General features: G+C 40.8%; 1 protein-coding gene across 2 annotated transcripts in view; it reads left to right on the top strand.

Moving 5' to 3' along the window:
* OSBPL3 (oxysterol binding protein like 3) overlaps positions 1 to 22,011 on the top strand; it is a 46,519-nt gene that overhangs the window by 1,329 nt on the left and 23,179 nt on the right. The window contains exons 2-11 of one of the 2 annotated variants that reach the window (XM_009908697.2): positions 9,141 to 9,257; positions 9,430 to 9,483; positions 9,688 to 9,801; positions 10,595 to 10,753; positions 14,373 to 14,499; positions 15,344 to 15,447; positions 15,588 to 15,680; positions 16,151 to 16,307; positions 18,687 to 18,817; positions 21,596 to 21,703. In XM_009908697.2, the coding sequence (XP_009906999.1) occupies positions 9,141 to 9,257; positions 9,430 to 9,483; positions 9,688 to 9,801; positions 10,595 to 10,753; positions 14,373 to 14,499; positions 15,344 to 15,447; positions 15,588 to 15,680; positions 16,151 to 16,307; positions 18,687 to 18,817; positions 21,596 to 21,703 (1,164 nt within the window). The remainder of the gene's footprint in view (positions 1 to 9,140; positions 9,258 to 9,429; positions 9,484 to 9,687; positions 9,802 to 10,594; positions 10,754 to 14,372; positions 14,500 to 15,343; positions 15,448 to 15,587; positions 15,681 to 16,150; positions 16,308 to 18,686; positions 18,818 to 21,595; positions 21,704 to 22,011) is intronic. The other variant, XM_009908699.2, reaches the window with a different exon arrangement.

Raw genomic sequence — 22,011 nt, 5'->3', positions numbered from 1 at the left:
AGTATAAAGTGTAATTTAAAACATTTTGGTATTGTTTGTTCCAACAGTTCATGTCTATCAAGGATTATCATGTCATATTTAAATAATAAGATCTATCTGAGCATGACTAAGTCCAGTGGTGTGTTACACAGGCAGTATAACCAACCCTGGCTGCACATAAGCAGTTTCTGCAAGAACCTCCTTTACTGCCATGTAACATGACCAAATCTGCTGGCTAGCTCAGGCTTTTGCTACTATTGTTAGTGGGTCCTACTTCTTACCCTTTTTTTTCCCCTCACCTGCTTTCTTTGGAGAAAAGGAATAATTCAGTCAAGTTTAATGTCATCCTGTCAATCTCCAATTTGGTGGTCTTTGAAGTTGTCTTACAGTTTACAGAACAAACTGTTCTGCTGGGAAAAACAAATTTAAATACCCCATGCAGTATGCAGTGGGGATAGTGAGATCTGGGCAGTGAGGATGGTAAGATCTTCCTTGTGTCCTGTTCTTTTGCTCACCCCTTCTCATGGTGGACTTCTTGTCACACCTCATCAAGTAATTTTGTTTCTAGCTTTCATTGCTTCTTTTCTCATTCAGACTCTGGTATTGGTAAATTTGAGCTCTGCAGTCTGTCCTTACTAGTATCAACCTACCTCAGGCTGCCAACACTGAGGACGAGTCCTGCCACCATCTTGGATTTAATTTAACCCTCTTCATCTGCATGTCAGGTGCTCTGCTATGAAAACAGCAACAATGTGAACAGTTCTATAGATCTGCTAAAAATATCCTAGTATTAAAAAGTAACACAGAATTTTGTTATCTAATTCTGCAAAACCCTGGTAGAAGAGTCTGATGTAACACTGCTACTGCTACTTCTTTGTTGTAGTAATATTATCAGTTAGAGTGAATAGGATCCTGAAAGTTTAAATAATCTTGCTACATGCTGTGCAGATTGGAGAGGGAAGTGCAATCATTTTGATATTTTTCCCTTCATTTTACAATTCTATGAAGGACTTCTTCAAACTCCTCCTTTGAGGAGGAGTTTGAAACTTAACATTTGCTCTGTGGCTTAAAGAAAATGCAAACAAACAAAAAAAAAAGGCCCCAAACACATACACATTGGTCTTCAGAGAGAAGTCTGCCATTAGGTAACCATAGCCATGTAAAAAAAAATTATCTAATGAAATAAAAGCGTTCTGATTTTCTGAAATATTCTGTGCCAAATACTCTGTGCAAACTCGGGGACCTTCAGAGCTTGGCTTGTTTCCAGGTTAATGACAGATCTGCCTGACAGGCGTTTTAATCTGTGCTGCTGATCTAAAGCAGCAGTTCTTTACTCTGAAACGTGCAGGGACAGTTCATTTGGTTTTTTTACCCCCAGAATAGTGGGATCTGAGTTTTGAGTCTTTCCAATTCCCGAGGCAGAGATTCCCTTGCTCTCCCTTTGAGAGCTCCTGAACAGAGAGGGACCTGGGGGGGGGTGCTGATTGACAGCCAGCTAAACATGAGCCAGCAGTGTGCCCAGGTGGCCAAGAAGGCCAATGGCATCCTGGAGTGCATTAGGAATAGTGTGGCCAGCAGGAGCAGGGAGGTCATTGTGCCCCTGTACTCTGCATTGGTTAGGCTGCACCTTGAGTACTGTGTCCAGTTCTGGGCCCCTCAGTTTAAGAAGGACATCGAGACACTTGAACGTGTCCAGAGAAGGGCAACAAGGCTGGTGAGAGGCCTTGAGCACAGCCCTATGAGGAGAGGCTGAGGGAGCTGGGATTGTTTAGCCTGGAGAAGAGGAGGCTCAGGGGTGACCTCATTGCTCTCTACAACTACCTGAAAAGGTGGTTGTAGACAGGAAGGGGTTGGTCTCTTCTCTCTAGCAACCAGCACCAGAACACAAGGACACTGTCTCAAGCTGTGCCAGGGGAAGTTTAGGCTCGAGGTGAGGAGAAAGTTCTTCACTGAGAGCGTCATTCATGATTGGAATGGGCTGCCCAGGGAGGTGGTGGAGTCACCATCCCTGGAGGTGTTCAAGATATGTGGCACTGGGTGCCATGGTTTAGTCCTGAGGTCTGTGGTGACAGGTTGGACTCGATCTTTGAGGTCTCTTCCAACCTCAGTGATACTGTGATACTGTATGCACTCACTGCAAATCATAAGCTGGGATATGGAACCCCTGGAACCCCTGTAGTACAGGTCTGCTGTTCCTGCTAACATTTGGTTATTTTTTCTTGCACAGCAGAGTGTGTTAGTGGTGTAAATCACAGGTAGATTCCTGTGCAGAAGATGGGCCACTGTGCCAAAAAAAGAACTGGCTGAAGCAAGGCTGCAGAAACTGGAGAAGCCTACTCCTTCCTGTACTAAATCTGCTGCACTTTTTCTGCCAGATGCAACATATTTGCAGTGTGAACTGAAGATGTTAACAGTTAATCCTGTTCCACTAAATTCACTTTCAGCTTGAAGCCTCATAGCAGGTTGGAGGGTACTGCCACATCCCATGTTTTTTTGCTTTCTTCTCCTCTGGTCGTGGAGAGGAATCTCTTCCACAAAGCCACAACTCAGGCTGTGCTTTGTGAAGAAGGAAAACTATTGCTGATCATGTTTAAGTTTAAAATGCCCTGTGATCTGAAGAAGGTATATCGTGGCAGTAACTTTAAAGCCTGATGCGTTAACTAACTTCTAAAATAGATTCAGTAGGGGAAAGCTTTGTGTTAGAAGAGCTGCTTAAAAACCCTCGTGTTCTAGAAAAGAAAATTAAATCATTTCTGCCAACTTTATGAACCGTAACAAACGCTTTAGTTGCAGCTGATGCCAACTCTTATCCTCCAACAAGAGGGTTTCTATTTTTAGCACTTTAAAATATTTGGTACAACTGACTGCGTTTTACGCTGGAAGAAAGTCTGGCACTGTCATCTGTTTTGTTCAGTTTGCTGCAAGCGCAAGCATTGCTCTGAAAGCCTTTCAAACTCATTACTTCATTCTTTCTCCTGGAGTAATTCACCTTGAGGTGCTGTATGACACAGAATATTTCAGAAAATTAGGATGCTTTTATTTCATTAAATAAGCTTTTTAAAATGGCTATGGCTACCTAATGGCAGACTTACCTCTGAAGACCAATGGGTATGTGTTTGGGGTTTTTTTTGTTTGCTTGCTTGTTCTTTAAGCCACAGAGCAAATGTAAGCCAAGAAGCAACTACAGGGTAAATTTCCAGGGCTGATCTCAAATGAGCACCTCTGAATCTGAGAAAAGCAAAATAAGCTGGGGGCAGGTGTTGGTCTGCTGGAGGGTAGAGGGGCTTTGCAGAGGGACCTCGACAGGCTGGACAGATGGGCAGAGTCCAACGGCATGAGATTTAACACATCCAAGTGCCGGGTTCTGCACACTGGCCACAACAACCCCATGCAGAGCTACAGGCTGGGGTCAGAGTGGCTGGAGAGCGGCCAGGCAGAGAGGGACCTGGGGGTACTGGTTGATGGTAGGCTGAACATGAGCCTGCAGTGTGCCCAGGCAGCCAGGAGGGCCAATGGCATCCTGGCCTGCATCAGGAACAGTGTGGCCAGCAGGAACAGGGAGGTCATTCTCCCCCTGTACTCTGCACTGGTTAGGCCACACCTTGAGTCCTGTGTCCAGTTCTGGGCCCCTCAGTTTAGGAAGGATGTTGACCTGCTAGAACAAGTCCAGAGAAGAGCAACAAAGTTGGTGAGGGGTTTGGAACACAAGCCCTATGAGGAGAGGCTGAGGGAGCTGGGGTTGCTTAGTATGGAGAAGAGGAGACTCAAGGATGACCTTATTGCTCTCTACAACTACCTAAAGGGAGGTTGTAGCCAGGAAGGGGTTGATCTCTTCTCCCAGGCTACCAACACCAGAACAAGAGGACACAGTCTCAAGCTGTACCAGGGGAGGTTTAGGCTGGATGTTAGGAGGAATTTTTACACAGAGAGCGTGATTGCCCATTGGAATGGGCTGCCCGAGGAGGTGGTGGAGTCACCATCACTGGAGGTGTTCAGGAGGAGACTTGATAGGGTGCTTGGATGCATGGTTTAGTTGGTTGGGTGGTGTTGGATGATAGGTTGGACTCAATGATCTTGAAGGTCTCTTCCAACCTGGTTTGTTCTATTCTAATATCTTCCTCCCTCAACCTTGAGTGAAGTTTCTGCCTTGGTAGCAAAAGCAGTGTTGATAATTTTGTGCAGATATTGGCCCATAATGAGTGGGGAGTTGGGGAGGATGGTGGTGGTTTTGTTGTTTGTTTTTAGTGCTGTGGTTTAGGGTATCTCTTTCTGTTCCCCCTTTTGGTATAAGGTTCAGCAAAATACAGCATAATCTGAATGCTTCCAGGAAATCAAGTGTCGCCAGTTTACTCCTCTGCTATTTCAGACAGATAAGAAACAGCTGATAACCAACCAGTCTGATTCATTTACCTTAATTTCAGAGAGGAAGCAGTTTTCTTTTGCTTCTGCAGCTGCTCCCAGCAGTAGCCAACTGATGCTTTTTCCTCATCAAATGAGGTGTCAGATGTCTTGCAAAACAAAGCAACAATTAAGAGTCTGTAGGATCTGTGTTAGGAGCAAATGGATCCAAAGCCAGTCACAGCAGCAGACTTTTGAAAAATGTGGGTGTTCAGTGGTTCAGGTGGGAAAGATTGGTGTCTTCTGCATAGATGTATGTGCAAGAGGAGCAAGTGCTGTTACTGAAGCTTTGTACCTTGCATGTATCCAGGTGGTCACCAAACTGTTGGTTGCCTGAGCTGTTCCTTGCTTTTTCTTGGGTTAACTGAGTTGGTTAAACATTCTTATGTTTTTGGAAGTATCCATTTCTAATTCAGCAAAGCTACCTTTACATAAAGTTTGCAATTGAAATGTGAGGTTCCCAGGGCAGAAACGTGAGTAGGACACCTGCTTTCACCATCTGAGATTGGGCAAGCCCCTGGGCCTGCTCGTTGGGAAGAAGTGCTTCCACTTCAGCTTTCCTTGCCATTTTCACATTTTTTAGTTGTGGAAGCACATTCTTGGCCACTTCACAGACCTGAAGAGCAGTGAAAAATGTGGCTCTCCTGCAGGATGTGGGAGACACCTTGTGTCTGGACAAGGAGAGCCACAGACAAAATTTCCTTACAGAAAGATTAATCTGGAGTCTTGTGTTTTCCTTGACTGTACTCAAATTTCTGCTTGTCTCCTGCAACCAGACCATTCTATCAACCATACACTGTGTTTAAGCTTAACTAAAGGCTGTGAGAACTTGGTCTAAAGTTCAAGAAAGCTGTTTTATTAGGTATAACACTAGAATGTTGAAAAGAGCCTACTCTTCACCAGCCTTGATTGCTATCAGATTAATTATCAGTGGAAAAGTTACGTGTTTGGGAGCTGCAGTTAATGTATTTCAGCAGATAAGGGAAATTGCTTGGCTGGTAATCAGGCAAAACAGCTTTTTAGCTCTTCTGGCTAATTTAAAGAAACAAATATGAACACAATATTTTTCTTAATGTCACAGGTGATCCTTTTCTTAATTAGAATTCTCTCTCACTAGTCCTGTCAGCTTTCTAGCTTTTAATGCTTACATTTATCCAGGTCTCTAATTTGAAAATGGCTAATGTTAGCATCATTTGCCTTTTTTTATTGGCTCATTAAATAGATCATACAATCTAAGGAGATGAGATTTTACCCACATGTGGTCATTTAAGCAGCAGTAAGTTCAGCTGTTACTCAGTTAATGTAAATTGTAGCATTATACTCTATTTGATCTTATTTAAAGAGGCTGCTTGCTGTCATTGTAACAGCACCAATCCCTGTGATTATGAGGGTAATAAATAACCTTTAATAGGAAAGTTAAACCCAAGACTACTATGGAAAGCATTATAGAGACCTGGTATGATATCTACATTGAAGGCAAAAGAGGTGGTGAAACATCATTTCTTTTGACTTCCAAGCCAAGGTTGTAGACTGGAATGTTCTGTCAAAAAGGAAAACCAAAAAGGTAGAAAAAGTCTTTAATTGTGGAGTCTTAGAACTGCCTTTGTACTTGAATAGCTGTTAGCTCCAGCTAACTGTCCTTCTGCAGGCACAAGCTGGTTCTCTGGTTCATTCTCTGCCAGCTTCACTCTGTGAAAGCCCAGTGTCGTGGGACTCTAGCAGCAGAGTGTTTCTGCAGCTAGTGTTAGTCTGATGTTTCTAGGAGACAACCCAGGAGGCCTTCTGCTCTCAGCCCACTGACTTATGATTTCCATGTGGAACTGCTCTGTTGCCTGATCTATAATCATAGTAATTTACCACAAAGAAGGAAAGGGTTCATGATTGTTGATGATTTTATGTGAGTTTCAGAGGAGTAAAAATAAATACTAAATACTATGGAGTGTAACTGCAGGTTTTCAACAGGAAAAAATATGATTTCTTTATTGTTGGTTAGAAATAATGGCATCTAAGTATCCCTAAAAATATCCCTCAACCTGGAGGGAGTAAAGAAGGCATTTGTTACAAAACTGACAAGGATAAAACCCAGAGCTGTAGGGGCACAAAATGTGTGCTTTTTCTACTGACCTTCAGGTAGTAGATCTGTAGGATGTTGGTGGACTGGAGCTGCTCATCCCCCACATTTCTTCTTATTGCAGCTTGTGCTGTGGTGAGCGCTGGCAGAATGAACTCAAGTCAGGGAAGCAAAGCAGCTTTCCAGTTTGTTCCATAAAGTGCAGTGCAAGGAAAACAATGAAATAGTGGAGTGCTGCCAGTAATGTGGTGGAATAAAAGATCACCTTCCTCAAGCCCTTTAATGACTACCTTTTCTAATATGCTTTGCTGTTATGCCTTGTTACTTGGGTAATGAGCACATTACCTGCTGTAATTTGGTTTCTAGGGATGGATGTTAAGGGTTGTGGAGATGCATAAATGAGCACAACTGGCACCTTTGCTGATATTTGTGTGTTTGGGTAGTTTTTTTTTCCATTTCTGTTTTAGTCAGTCTGTATTTTTAAGTACCTGACATAGTTCTGTTTTTCCAAAGTGTTTTATACTAGTCCTTTTTTTTTCCTTGTCATTAAATTCTGTATGTTAAAGCATTCTTTGTCTTTTTCAAACATGTGGTGATGGTACCAGCACATGCCATTTCCTGTTCATAATTCTAGATCTGTCAGATCCTATAGGAGCTCATGTTGCACTGGCATTAGCAAGTATTAGCACTGCTTAGGCCGCACCTCGAGTACTGTGTCCAGTTCTGGGCCCCTCAGTTTAGGAAGGAGGTTGACTTGCTGGAACGAGTCCAGAGAAGAGCAACAAAGTTGGTGAGGGCTTTGGAACATAAGCCCTACGAGGAGAGGCTGAGGGAGCTGGGGTTGCTTAGCCTGGAGAAGAGAAGACTCAGGGGTGACCTTATTACTCTCTACAACTACCTGAAGGGAGGTTGTAGACAGACGGATGTTGGTCTCTTCTCCCAGGCGGCCAGTACCAGAACAAGAGGACACAGTCTCAGGCTGCACCAGGGGAGGTTCAGGCTGGATGTTAGGAAAAAGTTCTGTACAGAAAGAGTGATTGCACATTGGAATGGGCTGCCTGGGGAGGTGGTGGAGTCGCCATCACTGGAGGTTTTCAGGAGAAGACTTGATGGGGTGCTTGGTGCCGTGGGTTAGTTGTTTAGGTGGTGTTGGATTGGTTGATGGGTTGGACATGATGATCTTGAAGGTCTCTTCCAACCTGGTTTATTCTATGTATTCTATTTAATAACTAAAAACTGTAAGAATACTATGAAAAACTGTAAAAATACTACTTCTCTGTTAGGCTGCTGCAGGGTCTTTCCTTTAAAAGAGGATCTCTCTCTTTTGCCACCAGGAATTCTTAATTAGAAGTGTATCTGATGAAGGGTGGGGTTTATTTTTCCTTATACTCTCCCTTTATGTCGCATTCCTCATAGTACTTGTGTTACTTCCCTGGCTTTTGAATTTGTTTGTGTTTTCTTCTATTATTTTTCCATTAGGAAGGCTATAATTTACACCAAACCCCAAACCACGACTTACTGAATGTGGGCAAAAGAGTTTTAGAGAGTTTTTAATTTTCAGTGTCTTTTATTTCTGCTTCAGAACCTCCAAAAAGTCCTTTTAGCTCTGGCCATTTATGCCTCTGATATCAGAGGGGTTTCCATGTTAAACTGTGACTAGGCTGTGGACAGCCACTGTAGGTATGCACACAAAAATATACACATAAAATTCTGGTAAGTATATTCTAAGAAGGATGGTATCATAACTCCAATGTTTTGTTTAATATGTGTTTCTATCAAAGTAAAAAGAAAAAGGAGTCTCATCTCTCCCATCTTTGCTGGGGTCAGAGTGGCTGGAGAGCAGCCAGGCAGAGAGGGACCTGGGGTTACTGGTGACAGTAGGCTGAACATGAGCCAGCAGTGTGCCCAGGTGGCCAAGAAGGCCAATGGCATCCTGGCCTGCATCAGGAACAGAGTGGCCAGCAGGAGCAGGGAGGTCATTGTGCCCCTGTACTCGACACTGGTTAGGTCACAACTTGAGTGCTGTGTCTAGTTCTGGGCCCCTCAGTTTAGGAAAGATGTTGACTTGCTGGAGTGTGTCCAGAGGAGGGCAACGAAGTTGGTGAGGGGCTTGGAACACAAGCCCTATGAGGAGAGGCTGAGGGAGCTGGGGTTGCTTAGCCTGGAGAAGAGGAGGCTCAGGGGAGACCTTATTGCTCTCTACAACTACCTGAAGGGAGGTTGTAGCCAGATTGGGGGCTGGTCTCTTCTCCCAGGCAACCAACACCAGAACAAGAGGACACAGTCTCAAGCTGTGCCAGGGGAGGTTTAGACTGGATGTCAGGAAGAAATTCTTCATAGAGAGAGTGATTGGCCTTTGGAATGTGCTGCCCAGGGAGGTGGTGGAGTCACCATCATTGGCAGTGTTTAGGAGGAGACTTGATGGGGTGCTTGGTGCCATGGTTTAATTGATTAGATGGTGTTAGATGATAGGTTGGACACGATGATCTCGAAGGTCTCTTCCAACCTGGTCTGGTCTATTCTATTCTCTCTGAAAATGCATAACAAAGTGTAGAGATGGGTCTACAGTTAAATTATTTGGGTTTGGTTTTTTACTTACAGTCCTCTTCCTCTTGAATCTCTCTTAACAATTCTGTTCTTTGGAAGAAAAAAAGATCTACATTTTCTGCATCTGGATTTTCTGTTTAAACAGGACAGCTGGGAGATTGTAGAAGGACTCCGAGGGGCGATGAATTGTACCCAGGAGCCACAGAAGCAGGAGGGCTGCTTGTTGAAAAAGAGGAAATGGCCTTTGAAGGGCTGGCACAAGGTGAGAGATGAATATGTATCTAAAAGCCTGATGTCATGTGAGTGGGGCATGCTTGGTGTGGTTTTGTGTCAAAAAAGTTGCTTAAGCGCAGAGACAGCATTCTAGGGCGGGTGGGGTAGGGGTTTTGGGGGCTGCTTTGTTTGTTTTTAATTCTCTGCATTTCTGATTACAGAGATACTTCTTTTTGGACAGAGGGATTTTGAAGTATTCTAAATGCCTCGCTGATGTAAGTAACATGAAACCCTTTAAGGCCATTAGGGAGTAAAAAACACTAACCAAAAAGACAACAATTCCACATAGTTGGCAATGGGAAGGAGTTTCAGTGGTTCTAAACAGTAGGTTGAAGGGAGGGAAATGATGGTTTCAGCAGGTAATGTCTATCCTTTTGCTTTATTCTGGAGTGATTCTATTATTTTTACCTTTTTTGCAGATAGAAAGAGGGAAGCTTCATGGCTGTATTGATGTTGGACTTTCTGTCATGTCTGTGAAGAAATCAACAAAATGTATAGATTTGGATACAGAAGAACAGATATACCATCTGAAGGTAGGTCTTCAAGTTTGTTATAGCCTTGCTTTCAAATTAACATGAGCTATGTATGGTGGAGACTTAATTTTGAATAGTAGGTCTGTTTTAGTTACACTAATGAATTACTTTCCTGTCTTAGTAGAGTAGTTTAGACATTATAGCTTGAGAGGCCTTATTGTACTCTTGTAACTAGTAACCCTCTTCAAGATGCCTCATGCTTAGCAGCACTCTTTTCACCCACGCTTCTTCAAGCGAAGGTTATGCACTTGTTACATGAGTGCTTTTATTTTCAGTAGTTGTACCTTGCTCTTTCTCTTACACATAGGAAGTATTTTCCACAGTCAAATGTGTAGATTCATCTACCCTTGTGGAAGAAATTCTTCTAAAATACATCACCAAAATCAAATTTCTATTTGTGTTTAGTTAAACCATGAATAAACCTTAAAAAACACCCAAAACAAAGAACAGATAAATTAGGGGGTGGTTGTCATTGTTATTATTATTAAAAATGATAATTAATAAATAATGTTGAGGGGGGTTTTTCCATCCAGAAGCTGCTAAATATTATGTTTTCCATTGGAATTCAGAACTATGCTAACTGAAGCTTCTCCTGACTTTGTCCTGTGATTAGTTTGCTGTCACATTTAAGGTCATACAGTATGTATTTCAGTAAGAGCATCATTAGAAAAGCTTCCCTGATACTTTGCCAACAAAGGTCAGCCAGGCTAGCTGCCTAATGGGCACAAAGTAACTTAGTTTCTTTGTTAGTGACTTCAGATGTGAATGTTACAAACCCTGGAGTTTTGTGCAGGTGAAATCTCAGGAGCTGTTTGATGAGTGGGTAGCGAAACTTCGTCATCACAGAGTGTACCGTCAGAACGAGATCTCCATGTTCCCTCATGATGTCAACAATCTTTTCTTCCCCGTCTCTACTCCAACTGACTTCTGTGACTCTGCTCCGGGTAGAAAGGTAATAGTTGTGGTTTATAAATGATGACCTCTCATCTGGGATTAAATTAGTCTGATTCGTGTTTATGAAGTAAAGAGCATACTGGAAGTTTGTGGTGGGGTTTCAGTTACCATCTGAAATGTCAAGAACAAAATGATATTACGTATCGATTTACTCCCAAGCACTTTTCTCTATGATGCTGTTAAATCTTATGATATTGTCTCATTGTTTTAATGCATTAAGTTATGTTTTCATGATGACTTTCAAACTGCCTATTGAGTTTCTTAAGCTGGTGAATGTTAGTCTGAAGACCACTCAGCTAGAGGGCTTTTTTTCCTTTCAGCATCTATCTAGAATCCTAACTGACCTCTTGGATACAGTCTCTTGGAAGGGTTGTTGTGTTCTGTGCCTGAACACAATCTCTCTCTTCAGCAGTCTGCACATCAGTTGGCTGACATTCACCCAAAGAAGCTCTTCTGCTCCAGTTTAGAAACAGTGATATCTTCTGAGAATAATGCTTATTTTAGCAACGCTATGTTACTTACTATAACTGAAACCATCCTCTGTTTCTGTCAACTCCAGAGTGTCTCCCACACAGCATTCATCTCTTTTTTCTTTTGCTATATTGCTGTACAACTTGAGTGGGCTTGTTCCCAAATACCTGCAGTTCATCACTTTGGTAGAAGTATCCTGTGACTGAGTATGAATTCTACCAAACACAACACGTGCCTGAACAGCTTTTTGCTAGTGGTTGAGCAGCAGTAGATCTGTGCAAGCAGGCAGCTGAAAGAGCAGTAACTTGCCCTGCAGTAATGAGGCTGTTCTGTAAAGAGCTGTCTCCACACTTTTCATTGAGCTGGCATCTCTGTGGCTTTGAAAGCCTGCCTTTCTGAGGCTGTGTCTGCAAGGAAACAGCAAACCTTTTGTGGCTGTTTAGCTCTTTCCTCCAAAAAAGAGAGCAGGGATAGAAGAGGAGAATATTGAGGGCAAAAGTGGAATGTCATAAAGCATACATACATGCCTGTGCTTCTCCCCTCCCCCTGCAAGAAAAAAATTAATCCATGTGACCATCTCAAATATGTGCTTGCTGTCAGGAAATTTGCCATTTCTTCTTTGGCATGAAACACACTAACTCACTTCTAATTTATTAATCCAGATTTGTACTGCCAAGAAGCCCTACTTATTTTCATGTGAAAAATAGAAGGGGATAGTTCTTAAGCTGCAGTTAATCACCTTAGCTCTGCTGAAGCTACATGGAATTTTGCCAGTTTACACCAGCCCTTGCTTGATAATAGTTGATATCAATCCAGCAGTTAGGTTATTTTGAGAGAGCAAGTGAACTTTGCATTGCATTTTATTTGCTCTTAGAAACACCTGAATGGTTCTCACATCTGTTTTTGTTGTTGTTGTCAGGAGATAGGTGCATGTACCTGGATATGTTGTGGAATGCTAGATTCTGAAGTTTAGCCATGCAAATCAAGCAAAACTATGCTAACTGGAGCTACACACACCATCTCTTGCCTGTTTCTGGGCAATGCCTGCTTCCTTCTACCCTCCTGATTATCCCCCTCGTGGCCATGAGTTCTGGAAAAGTTGGTTATAAATGTGGGATTTGTTCACAGAATGCCAATGCAGGTGGCCATCTTTAAATTCAGTTTACTTGTGCTTTTTAAAGGTGCTGGGTTATTATTTGGGAATACATATATAGATGCCTAAATCCCACACAGTTTTATGTAGGAATAAAATAGCTAGACTATGAATTCACAGATTGCATTGGGTTCAAAGAGACTCAAAAGCCATCTTGTCAAACCCGGCCTGCAGTGAGGAGGGACACCTCCAATTAGATCAGGCCACCCAGGACCACATTGAATCTGAATTATAAGCATTAATCTACACAGATTAAATGAAAAATAACTGACTAATAATGCATGCTCACTATATAAACTGACACAGTACTGAATCATATTACAAGTATAATGCATTTTATTTTATTCTGAGATTCAAGTTGGTGCTTATATTGTAAATTTTAAAAGGCCAACTAAGAAAACCACAACTGACTGAGAGGTAGATGATCTTTGCTGTGAATGGATTTAAAACTAGGACTACCTAAGCTTTGATATGAGGTGAGCATGAGGTAATAAAGTTTGCAAATGGTGTCTCAGAGAAGAACCAAACAATTTACACAGCTTTTCTCATAATCAGTGAAGTGGTCATACAGTGGCACATTTTAAACATTTAGTCACAGTATCACTAAGGTTGGAAGAGACCTCAAAGATCATCAAGTCCAACCTGTCACCACAGACCTCATGACTAGACCATGGCACCAAGTGCCATGTCCAGTCCCCTCTTGAACACCTCCAAGGATGGTGACTCCACCACCTCCCTGGGCAGCCCATTCCAATGATGAGTGACTCTCTCGGTGAAGAACTTTCTCCTCACCTCGAGCCTAAACCTCCCCTGATGCAGCTTGAGACTGTGTCCCCTTATTCTGGTGCTGGTTGCCTGGGAGAAGAGACCAACCCCTTCCTGGCTACAACCACCTTTCAGGTAGTTGTAGAGAGCAATGAGGTCACCCCTGAGCCTCCTCTTCTCCAGGCTAAACAATCCCAGCTCCCTCAGTCTCTCCTCACAGGCCTTGTGCTCTCACCAGCCTTGTTGCCCTTCTCTGGACACGTTCAAGTGTCTCGATGTCCTTCTTAAACTGAGGGGCCCAGAACTGGACACAGTACTCAAGGAGTGGCCTAACCAGTGCAGAGTACAGGGGCACAATGACCTCCCTACTCCCTGAACCATTTTAAAACTGATGTTGTACAAGATGTTGACAAAGCATGTAATTTGTGCAACTTCCTACCATAGATATCATTAAAGATGAAAAGTTTATTGAGGTCTAAAGATAATTAGGTATTTGAATGGCTATTATTTGTAGTTATATTGGAGAACAGAACAGCATTATAGGCCACAATCAAATGCCTGTAGTATCAGGTAGACTTCCTCTTGGAAACTACTTACTTGAGCTGCTCAATTAGTCCTAACACAGACTTTCCAGCACCTCCTGAAGCATCTGGTAGTGGGGACTACTAAAAATAAGGTTGATGTTGCAAAAGGGTTGTATTTACCCAGATGAGATGTACGGTCATACACATCTTAATGCCTACCAAGCCAAACCCATTCTAAAGTTGTGCAACCTTGAGTAAAATTTTTAAATGCCATCAAGCAGATCTTGCTTTCTTCCCTGAAAAATAGCTTTAACAAATATGTGCATGTTATATTTCAGTTGTCTGGGGGGGCTTCTTTGGAGAGCATGGAGAAGGAATGGAATGTATGACTTTGGTTCTGTTCAGATAGGCTGTTCAGATTGTATTAAGTTGACTTACTCTATGTAGAACTTTGCCCTTCCTTAAAGTTTAGTTTTCAGCATATTTTTATGGTTCCTTTTAGTATTTCTGTTGCTTGTGGACAGCAGCTAGGTTAAATATCCTGACATTATGCATAATGACTGTACTCCTAGTCTAGTTCATACACATTGTTTCCTCTGTGTTATGCCTTCAGTCTTTGTCCCTGACCATGTCAAAATTCATGCATACAACATCAAAATGGGGTTTTTTTTTGTTAATAAATCACTTGTTCTTCTTTGGAACAGGCAGGCAGCTTGAGCAAACAGAATTCATTTTCAGCTGGAGGTAACTTGTCATTTTCCTTTTCGAGTAACGAGTCCAGGATTTCATCTTGGCTACAGTCTTCTGAAGACATGGAAAAATGCTCAAGAGGTAATGATATTTGAAGGAGGTGGGAAGTAGCTACTATTTCCCCTAATTTTTCTTGACAACTAGACTACTGCACCATAAGTAGTCATTGTAATTAAAGCTTTCTCTGAGAGTAAGGAAAGGGGTGGTTGTTGGTTAACTGGCTACCCTTGTAGCCAGTAGCCTTGTTTTCAGAAGGACTAGTGATTTTAGATATGGGGCTATGAATTGTAAGCATCTCTTTAAGAAAGCTATATATTTCAGTACACTTTCTTTCACACATGAACATCACCTTTAGTAGTAAGAGCTGAACTTTCTTGAGCTGGGTATTAAATAAAGGGAAGGATACAAAATGTAGTAGTTTAAGAAGCACTCAATCTTTGTATTTCAAAGTCACCTTCTGCTTGCAACTTTTCCAAAAAGCATGAAGATCTTTCTTGTGTTGGTAGTGTTGGTGTGGTATGTATTTGGTAGTGCTCTACCTACCAGCGAGTTTCAGCTCTAATCTAGAAGGATCCCCAGCTCTAAATGTACAACTCAGTATTGATGCCTCTGGCATTGTTAGTCTTTACGATGAGGAGATCTTGACTAGTCCCAAACTGCACATCGCTCTCATTTTTCTGTGGACAACTAGGACAAAATATTCTGATTGTTATACACACCATATAGACACATTTCAATATTTTGAGTGTGAACTGGAAGATGGAAGGATGCAAGCTTTTTATCTAGTTGTCTAATGAAGTACTTCCAGTCAATGAAATAACTTCAGCCAGCTACAATCAAAATAAGACTATCCTACAAAGAAAAAAATACTTTCAGTGTGTCTGTTCCTTGAGGGCAACTCAAAATATTCTCTTGTTTAAAACAGATCTCTCCAACTGTCACACACATTTACTGGAAATGAACCAGCTGTTACAGAGCATGGATGTTCTTCACAGGACATATTCAGCGCCTTCTATAAATGCTATGCAGGTTTGTTGTGTGAAAAACAAAACAAACACACAAAAGTTTTCCCTTGCAATTCCTATATCCTAAAGGATGAAGGTATTTCTTCTTAACTCTGGTAGCCTTATGGCAATGTGTATTATTCTCATTCTGTGTGCTGTTAAAAGGTTGGACCTTTCGAAAGTCCAAAGAAGGAAAAGAGGACACACAGGAGGTGGCGATCCAGAGTTGTTGGGAAAGAGGCTAAAGGAACATTACAGGTAATGTTCTGTCATTTCAGTGCCCATCTTTCTCAAATCTTAGTTATTGATTTAGTTATTTACATTTCTTGGTGTGATCAGTTTAGGAAATAGGAATCCTTCCTAAGTAATGTCCTCATTTTAAGTGGTAATATATCAGACAGATCTTTGTACATTCTGCAGATACCTTTGTACATGTTTGCATCCAGAGGCCATGTGACTAGATACAAGTGGAGAAAAATAGTACAGCCTGTACAGCTCTTAATGGGCTTCTTTCTTGGTGCTTTGCCAAAACTCCAATTGTGGTACCTTGGGCAAAGTTATGTCTGTGTTTTCATTTGCCGGGCATCATCCATTCCAAGCCTATTGATTCCTGATGGTAGTTCTTCCATTTCTGATATCTCCAACATGTAACATAGTTTGGGGAAACAAACAAACAAGCAAACAACAACAAAACCCTAGCAACTCTTAAATGGCTGTTCTCCTTACAGGTGCCTTCAGTATTTTCTGCCCCTATGAGACTGCACGCTTCCAATCCAAACTTATCTACAATAGATTTTGTGGAGGAGAAAAATTACTCCGATGGCTCCGAAACATCATCAGAATTTACTAAACTGCAAGAAGATTTATTTCACATTGCACACAAAGGTAAATTCAATTGTCTTTCATGTGTGGATTTATAGCATCACAGTTTAAATAATGATGTGACTTCTGAGAATGCTTCCTGTTAAATTTTTAGGAGAAGCAGGAAAGCACGGTGGTGCCTTCCTTTAATTCCCTTGAGGAATGACAGATGTTGGGATCTTGAGTAACTTGAGAAAAGTGCCTTAATATCAGATTTTTACTTCATTTTTTTCTTTGGCTTAATAAAGGATAGAGCTTTGTTTCATGTGCTAGATTAGGGTTTTTTTATCTTTTAGGAAAAAATACAAAGTGAACTGCTGTAAGCACACCAGCATATTATACTCTCTTGTGTTTGCATGCACATGTGTGCATGTATGTTGGTATATTCGTTGTGCTTCACTGTATTTCAGAGTCAACATTTGTTGGTGATGCAAGGGTTGCTATGGCAGTAACCTATTTTTAGTGGATACAGAAGAGTAAAATCATGTAAAGCAGCCAGAGGGGCAGCTTGGCTGGAAATGTTTCTTCTCTCAAAATCATTTTTCATTAGCAGTGCTTTGCTCCATTACCTTCACACCAAAAAATAATAACATATATATATATATAAAAATACATTGTTTAAGTGATCTTTGTGAAGAAGGCATTTTTATCTAAAAGACTTCTGAAAGTATTGGCCTTGTCCCCTTTTGCACAAGATAATTGTTGATGTTACCAATAAGCATTCTGTGCTTGTTTTTCCCCTCCGTTGCTGACACGTCTTGACTACATTACATAAGGAATGCATCTAAGTAGTAAACTTTATAGTCATTTATAGTCAAAATTGATGCAAGTTTCCCACAAAGAGAAAAGAAGGGGGTGTGAGGCACAGCTGGAAAAGTTGCTATTAAGCAAAGAAATCCAGATCATATTACCTGAAACGGCCATACCAGAAATTTTGGTTGGAAATTTGAGGGGACAATTGACTTGGTGCTATTTAACACAGAATCATTACCAAGGGTGAGAAAAATTGCTTTCCAAAGCTGTTTTACCCCATAGCCCTTCCAGAAAAAGGTGAAGAAAACTTTTACTTCAGATTTGATTCAAATGAATTGAACTGCAACATTAGTACTTCAGAATGTAACAAAGCTTGGAAATTTAAGTTGGTATACAACTTACTAAATGACATTTAAGGTCACTGAAGATTCTGGTCATGTCATCCACACATGAAGGGCTAATAAGATAGATCATAGTGTATCTATCATTTAGATATATCTTCCTCCCCATCCTCAGAGATACTGCTAAAGGCTTCAAAGAGAAAACTAGCTTTGGTAGTGCACTGCAGTGTTGAAACACACCTTGAGAATACTTTCCTAGAGTAAATTAGATTATATCAAATGCTCAATGTAGTGATGATGAGTCAGATAACTTAGAGTGGATGATTAGAAGAGACAGGTGTCAGAAATTTCTTTTTCTTTACCCTTTCAATGCATCCATGCTCAGATTTTGCATCTCTGTTTCTCTGTAAATGGGTAGATATATTTTTTTCATTGGTAGTTCTCATGACTACATTACAAGGCTTGACTGGGCCCTCAGAAATCCTCTGGTTCTCCAGTTAGATGAATGTTGCAATCTTTGATAAAAACTTATTCAAGCTACGTTTGTTCATTCCTTCTGCCTAAAGAAAATATTATGTGTCTTTGAAGTGAAAAAGCAAACTGCATTTCCTCTTTTAAAATCTAGTGATTTCAAAATTGCATGACCTGTTGTTTGAGTGAATTGTTTCAGACTGGTGGTGATGCTTCAGGAAACAATAGAAGCCGCAGTGTGACATGCACGGCGTTCAGGATCTGACCCTTTGAGTCACTAAATCATCTAACAAGCTGAAATTTCTTTATCTCAAAAAGAGATAACACAACTCAACATGGCACTTGACTTGCTTAATGGGGAAACCACTAACCTTATAGCTGTGGCACTTTTGTGTTATGGCTGCTTTTTGGGATTGATTTTTTTTTTCCCTTATTTAATATTTTCTCTTCCCTCTCTTCTCCCCCACTGGAATTCTTAAAGGAATGTGGAATAAAGTCATGACCATCTGAAGATTCAAGCTAATTGGGGAACAAATTCAAGTGAAGAGCAGATGTGGTTAGTTAGCTTTGTTGCCATCTGTCATAAATAATCAGAGTAATTTTGACTGTGGCTAATATAGTCAACGCAGTAGCATTCACCATGAACACTTCTCCTACTAAAAAAGTCTACCCTGTAACCTTGATTAATATTGCTTGGATTTAGTAACCCACCCTGGATCTCTCAACCTAAATTTCTGTTTGTCACCATAAATGATGCTTCACTGAACTTTCGATGTAATTGGTATGTGTACAACTGGTAGCTGCTTTTTAACTGTCCCTTTTTACCAAATGGTTCTAGTTTACTTCACCTTGAGGTCAGCTTTCAGCACCATATCTACAGAGAGAGAAAAGCTGAAGCAGATGCTGGAGCATGATGCATCCTCATCTCCATCTGCACAAATAGTTGGTTTGAAGAATGCCTTAACATCCGTAAGTGACATGCTGAATTCGCTTCTGCAAGCTTCGCTGGCATCAGATGCTACTGTTGAATTTCATAGCAGTTGATTTCTGTCTCTTTAGTGTCTGTTCTGTGCTAGAATTCACAGTATCAAATCACAGTAAGTTATTATACATGGTGTTATTAAGAGATTATTTCCTAAATGTTAAAGGTATTGTGAAATTACTGAAGTTTGGTAGATTGATGTAGCTATATATAGTATAATCTGTATCATTTGATGCTAAGAGTCAGAGGGCTGTTCTGTGCCAGTGAGTCTGCCTTCTCTCAAAACATTCACTGCTTAATCCCTGCTTTCTGGTGGGTGGTGGGTTTCCTTGACATTTTTTTTTCCCTAAGCAACACTCAAGTAGTCACTGCATGACTTGGCATAAAATAAAGGCTCTAATGCACTAGAGCTTCCCCATGCTGCATCAATGCACTTCAAAGCAAACTCAAGTACAACTTGTTTATATTGACTTCCGACTTTAATTAGCTGTTAGTTGCCCAAAAGGAGCAATGAGCTGTTAGAGTAGAGTTTAAAGAGCACAATCTTTTGTCATTTAAACAGGTGGATTTTTTTGTTGATGTAATTAGCTGAGGCTAGAACTTTCAGATTGGTCATGTTTGAACATGTTGTCCAAACAGTGATCTGATTTCAGAACGATGAGGGCAATTATTATGGCCTCAAAAATTCCTAACCAAAGGCAAGGGAGATTTCTGGCATTGATAAATGTGGTATAGATCACCTTAGAATTGTTTCAATGAGAAAACTTCCCTTTCCTTTACAAAAGCTGCACGTGGTTATAGGTTTTTCAAGTGTATAACATGCCTTTTTGCCTAAGCCTTTAGAGGTTGTGATTCAGATAAATCTGAAAGCTGTTGCATAATAGCTATACTCACCCACTTCTTTGGTTTTGGCTTTCAGATGATATTTCAATAGGTGATTTTATTTTTCCAGTGTCCTATGCCTACCATTTTATATTAAAAGAACACAACCAAAACACACATTTTAAGATTTTGGAACTCGGTGAATACTCAGCTTAGCATGTTTAATTTTTTGCTAGAGCAACAAAATTCTGTTGTCTGTCTTCATCCTCTAGATGCCTTTTAAAAGTCATGCTTAAAAGTATTAGGTGATACTTGGTAAGCCTGTTGTAGTCCATCCAGAAGTCATCTGTGAATTCAGGCAGTTTCAACAGAGGTTAACACACCTATAAGAGCTATTCTTAGTCTGCAGCTCTGCAAAGCCATAATGCCAGCAGGCATTTTCTCTCTCTGTACAGCAGAGGTTTTGTAGGAGAGAGGAACAAGCTTTCATTGAAGGCATATGGAACCACACATATGATAAATTTGACATACTTCTAAAGCTTCCTTGCAAGACACTTCTGTGTTGGTGACTTTGACTTAGTGTTCGTTGTTGTTCATTTCAGTTTGTTTTCTGTGTGTGAGGAACAAACAAATCAGAGTCACAGGTTGACAGCTATCAAACATAAATCTGTTTCACTCTCATCAGGATAGCAAAGGAAGAAAAGTGAAGAGATCTAGAGTGGATAAAACACCACAAAATTAGCATCTCTGTCTCCTCTTCTTCCTCATTGAGACAGTATCCTTGACCTACACACAGTCTAAGAAAAGCAAATATAGAATGGGGATAAGTATAAGGGTTTTATTTCTGAGGAAGGAAGAAGACACTTTGTGGCAAACAAGGGAATTTGGAGGATGCTGTAACATGAAAGATGTGTAACTTCTTTTGTGCTTACTTGATGTCATAGGTGTTACACAAGGCTGTCCCCTCCAACAGCTGATACGTGATATTTGATGGCAAGTTGAATTCAGACCACACATGTAAAAACAGAAATTACTTTCTCCCATCATTATTTTGAGCTCACTGGTTTTCCTGCCCTCAAGATTATTTCTAATGAAAATTACTGTTGAAATCAAAAGCATTTGTGGAACAAAGTGGATGTGTAAAATAGGAAGGTTCTCCACATCCTAGTATTGATTCAGATCACTAAAATAGGCAGTAAGCCTTCGGTATTGTTCCAAAATTAGTAACCCAGTGGTTTGGGTTGTTTTTTCAGAGATAGTTTGAAAGCAGACAGGATTGCATTCTTTTCTTACAAGTCTACTCTGACATTTGTCTATCAGATGCACTCAGCATGAGGAAATAACATGTAATAAGCATGATTTGCAGTAAATGTTTGTTGGTTGGGTTTTTTATTCTGATGATCGCCTTTTTAAGCTGATAGGTTGTAAATTGTGCCTGTACTTGTCTAAATTTAAGCCATATTTCTCTGTCAGTGGAAGGCAAAGGGAACTGTCAGTATAGCAGGATAATGGGAAAATCCAATGGCATTGGATGTAGCTAGAGTAAGAATTAATGTTGAGAGAGGCTAGGTTGGAGATAGAGGTGAAGGAAAAGAGCTTGAAAGGAACAAAAATGCACACACATGCACACAAAATGCTGTAATTTATCAGATTGCAAAGCCTGTGATCTTGAAGTAGCCTTGTAATCTTCAGCTTTTTTTGTCCAGTTACACCTCTTCTCCCTCAAAGTGAACAAAAAATGTTTTAATTTGAGAGATAAGGACCAAGATTTGCAGCATTTATAATAAATGATTTTCTGAACTAGTTGGAGGAAAAAAGTAATCAGATGGTGATTGTGTTTATATTACACTTTGAATACTCCTCACCCTTTTTTACAAAATAAAGCCAAGTTCAAGTTAGTTGAGAGAACTTTATATCCCCAATATTTTTGTTAAATATTCCAGGCAATAGCACAAAACACAGATCTTAAAGACCGGTTACGCAGAATACATGCCGAATCTATGATCCTTGATTCAGCATCTAATGCAAAATCAAGTCCAGATTTGGTGAAGGTGGGTATGGATTTCCTCTTTCAGTGGTGTCTGTTCCTCAAGCCCCTACACCTAGAGAGTGCTGCATAGCTGTGTCTTGTCGTGTGCTGTGTGTCCTCCCTATTGTGTTAGTAGAATGAGTCTGCTCCCATGGGTATGAGTCATTTCTGATGAGCGCATTGTGTAATCCCCCATTTAAAAGACTCTCCTTTGTGAACAGTTTTCCTCAGCACACTTCTGCTGCTTTTGCTACTGGTTCCTGGTGTTCTCCCTCATCTCCTGCCCGCTTCCCAATCAGCATGAACTGAGCTGCTACCTTGTTACCCTTC

This window comes from Dryobates pubescens, chromosome 4 (assembly GCF_014839835.1).
Source record: "Dryobates pubescens isolate bDryPub1 chromosome 4, bDryPub1.pri, whole genome shotgun sequence".
Classification (NCBI taxonomy): Eukaryota; Metazoa; Chordata; class Aves; order Piciformes; family Picidae; genus Dryobates; species Dryobates pubescens.
The sequence above is the reverse complement of the archived record's forward strand: the minus strand, read 5'-3'. Positions and strand labels throughout refer to the sequence as shown.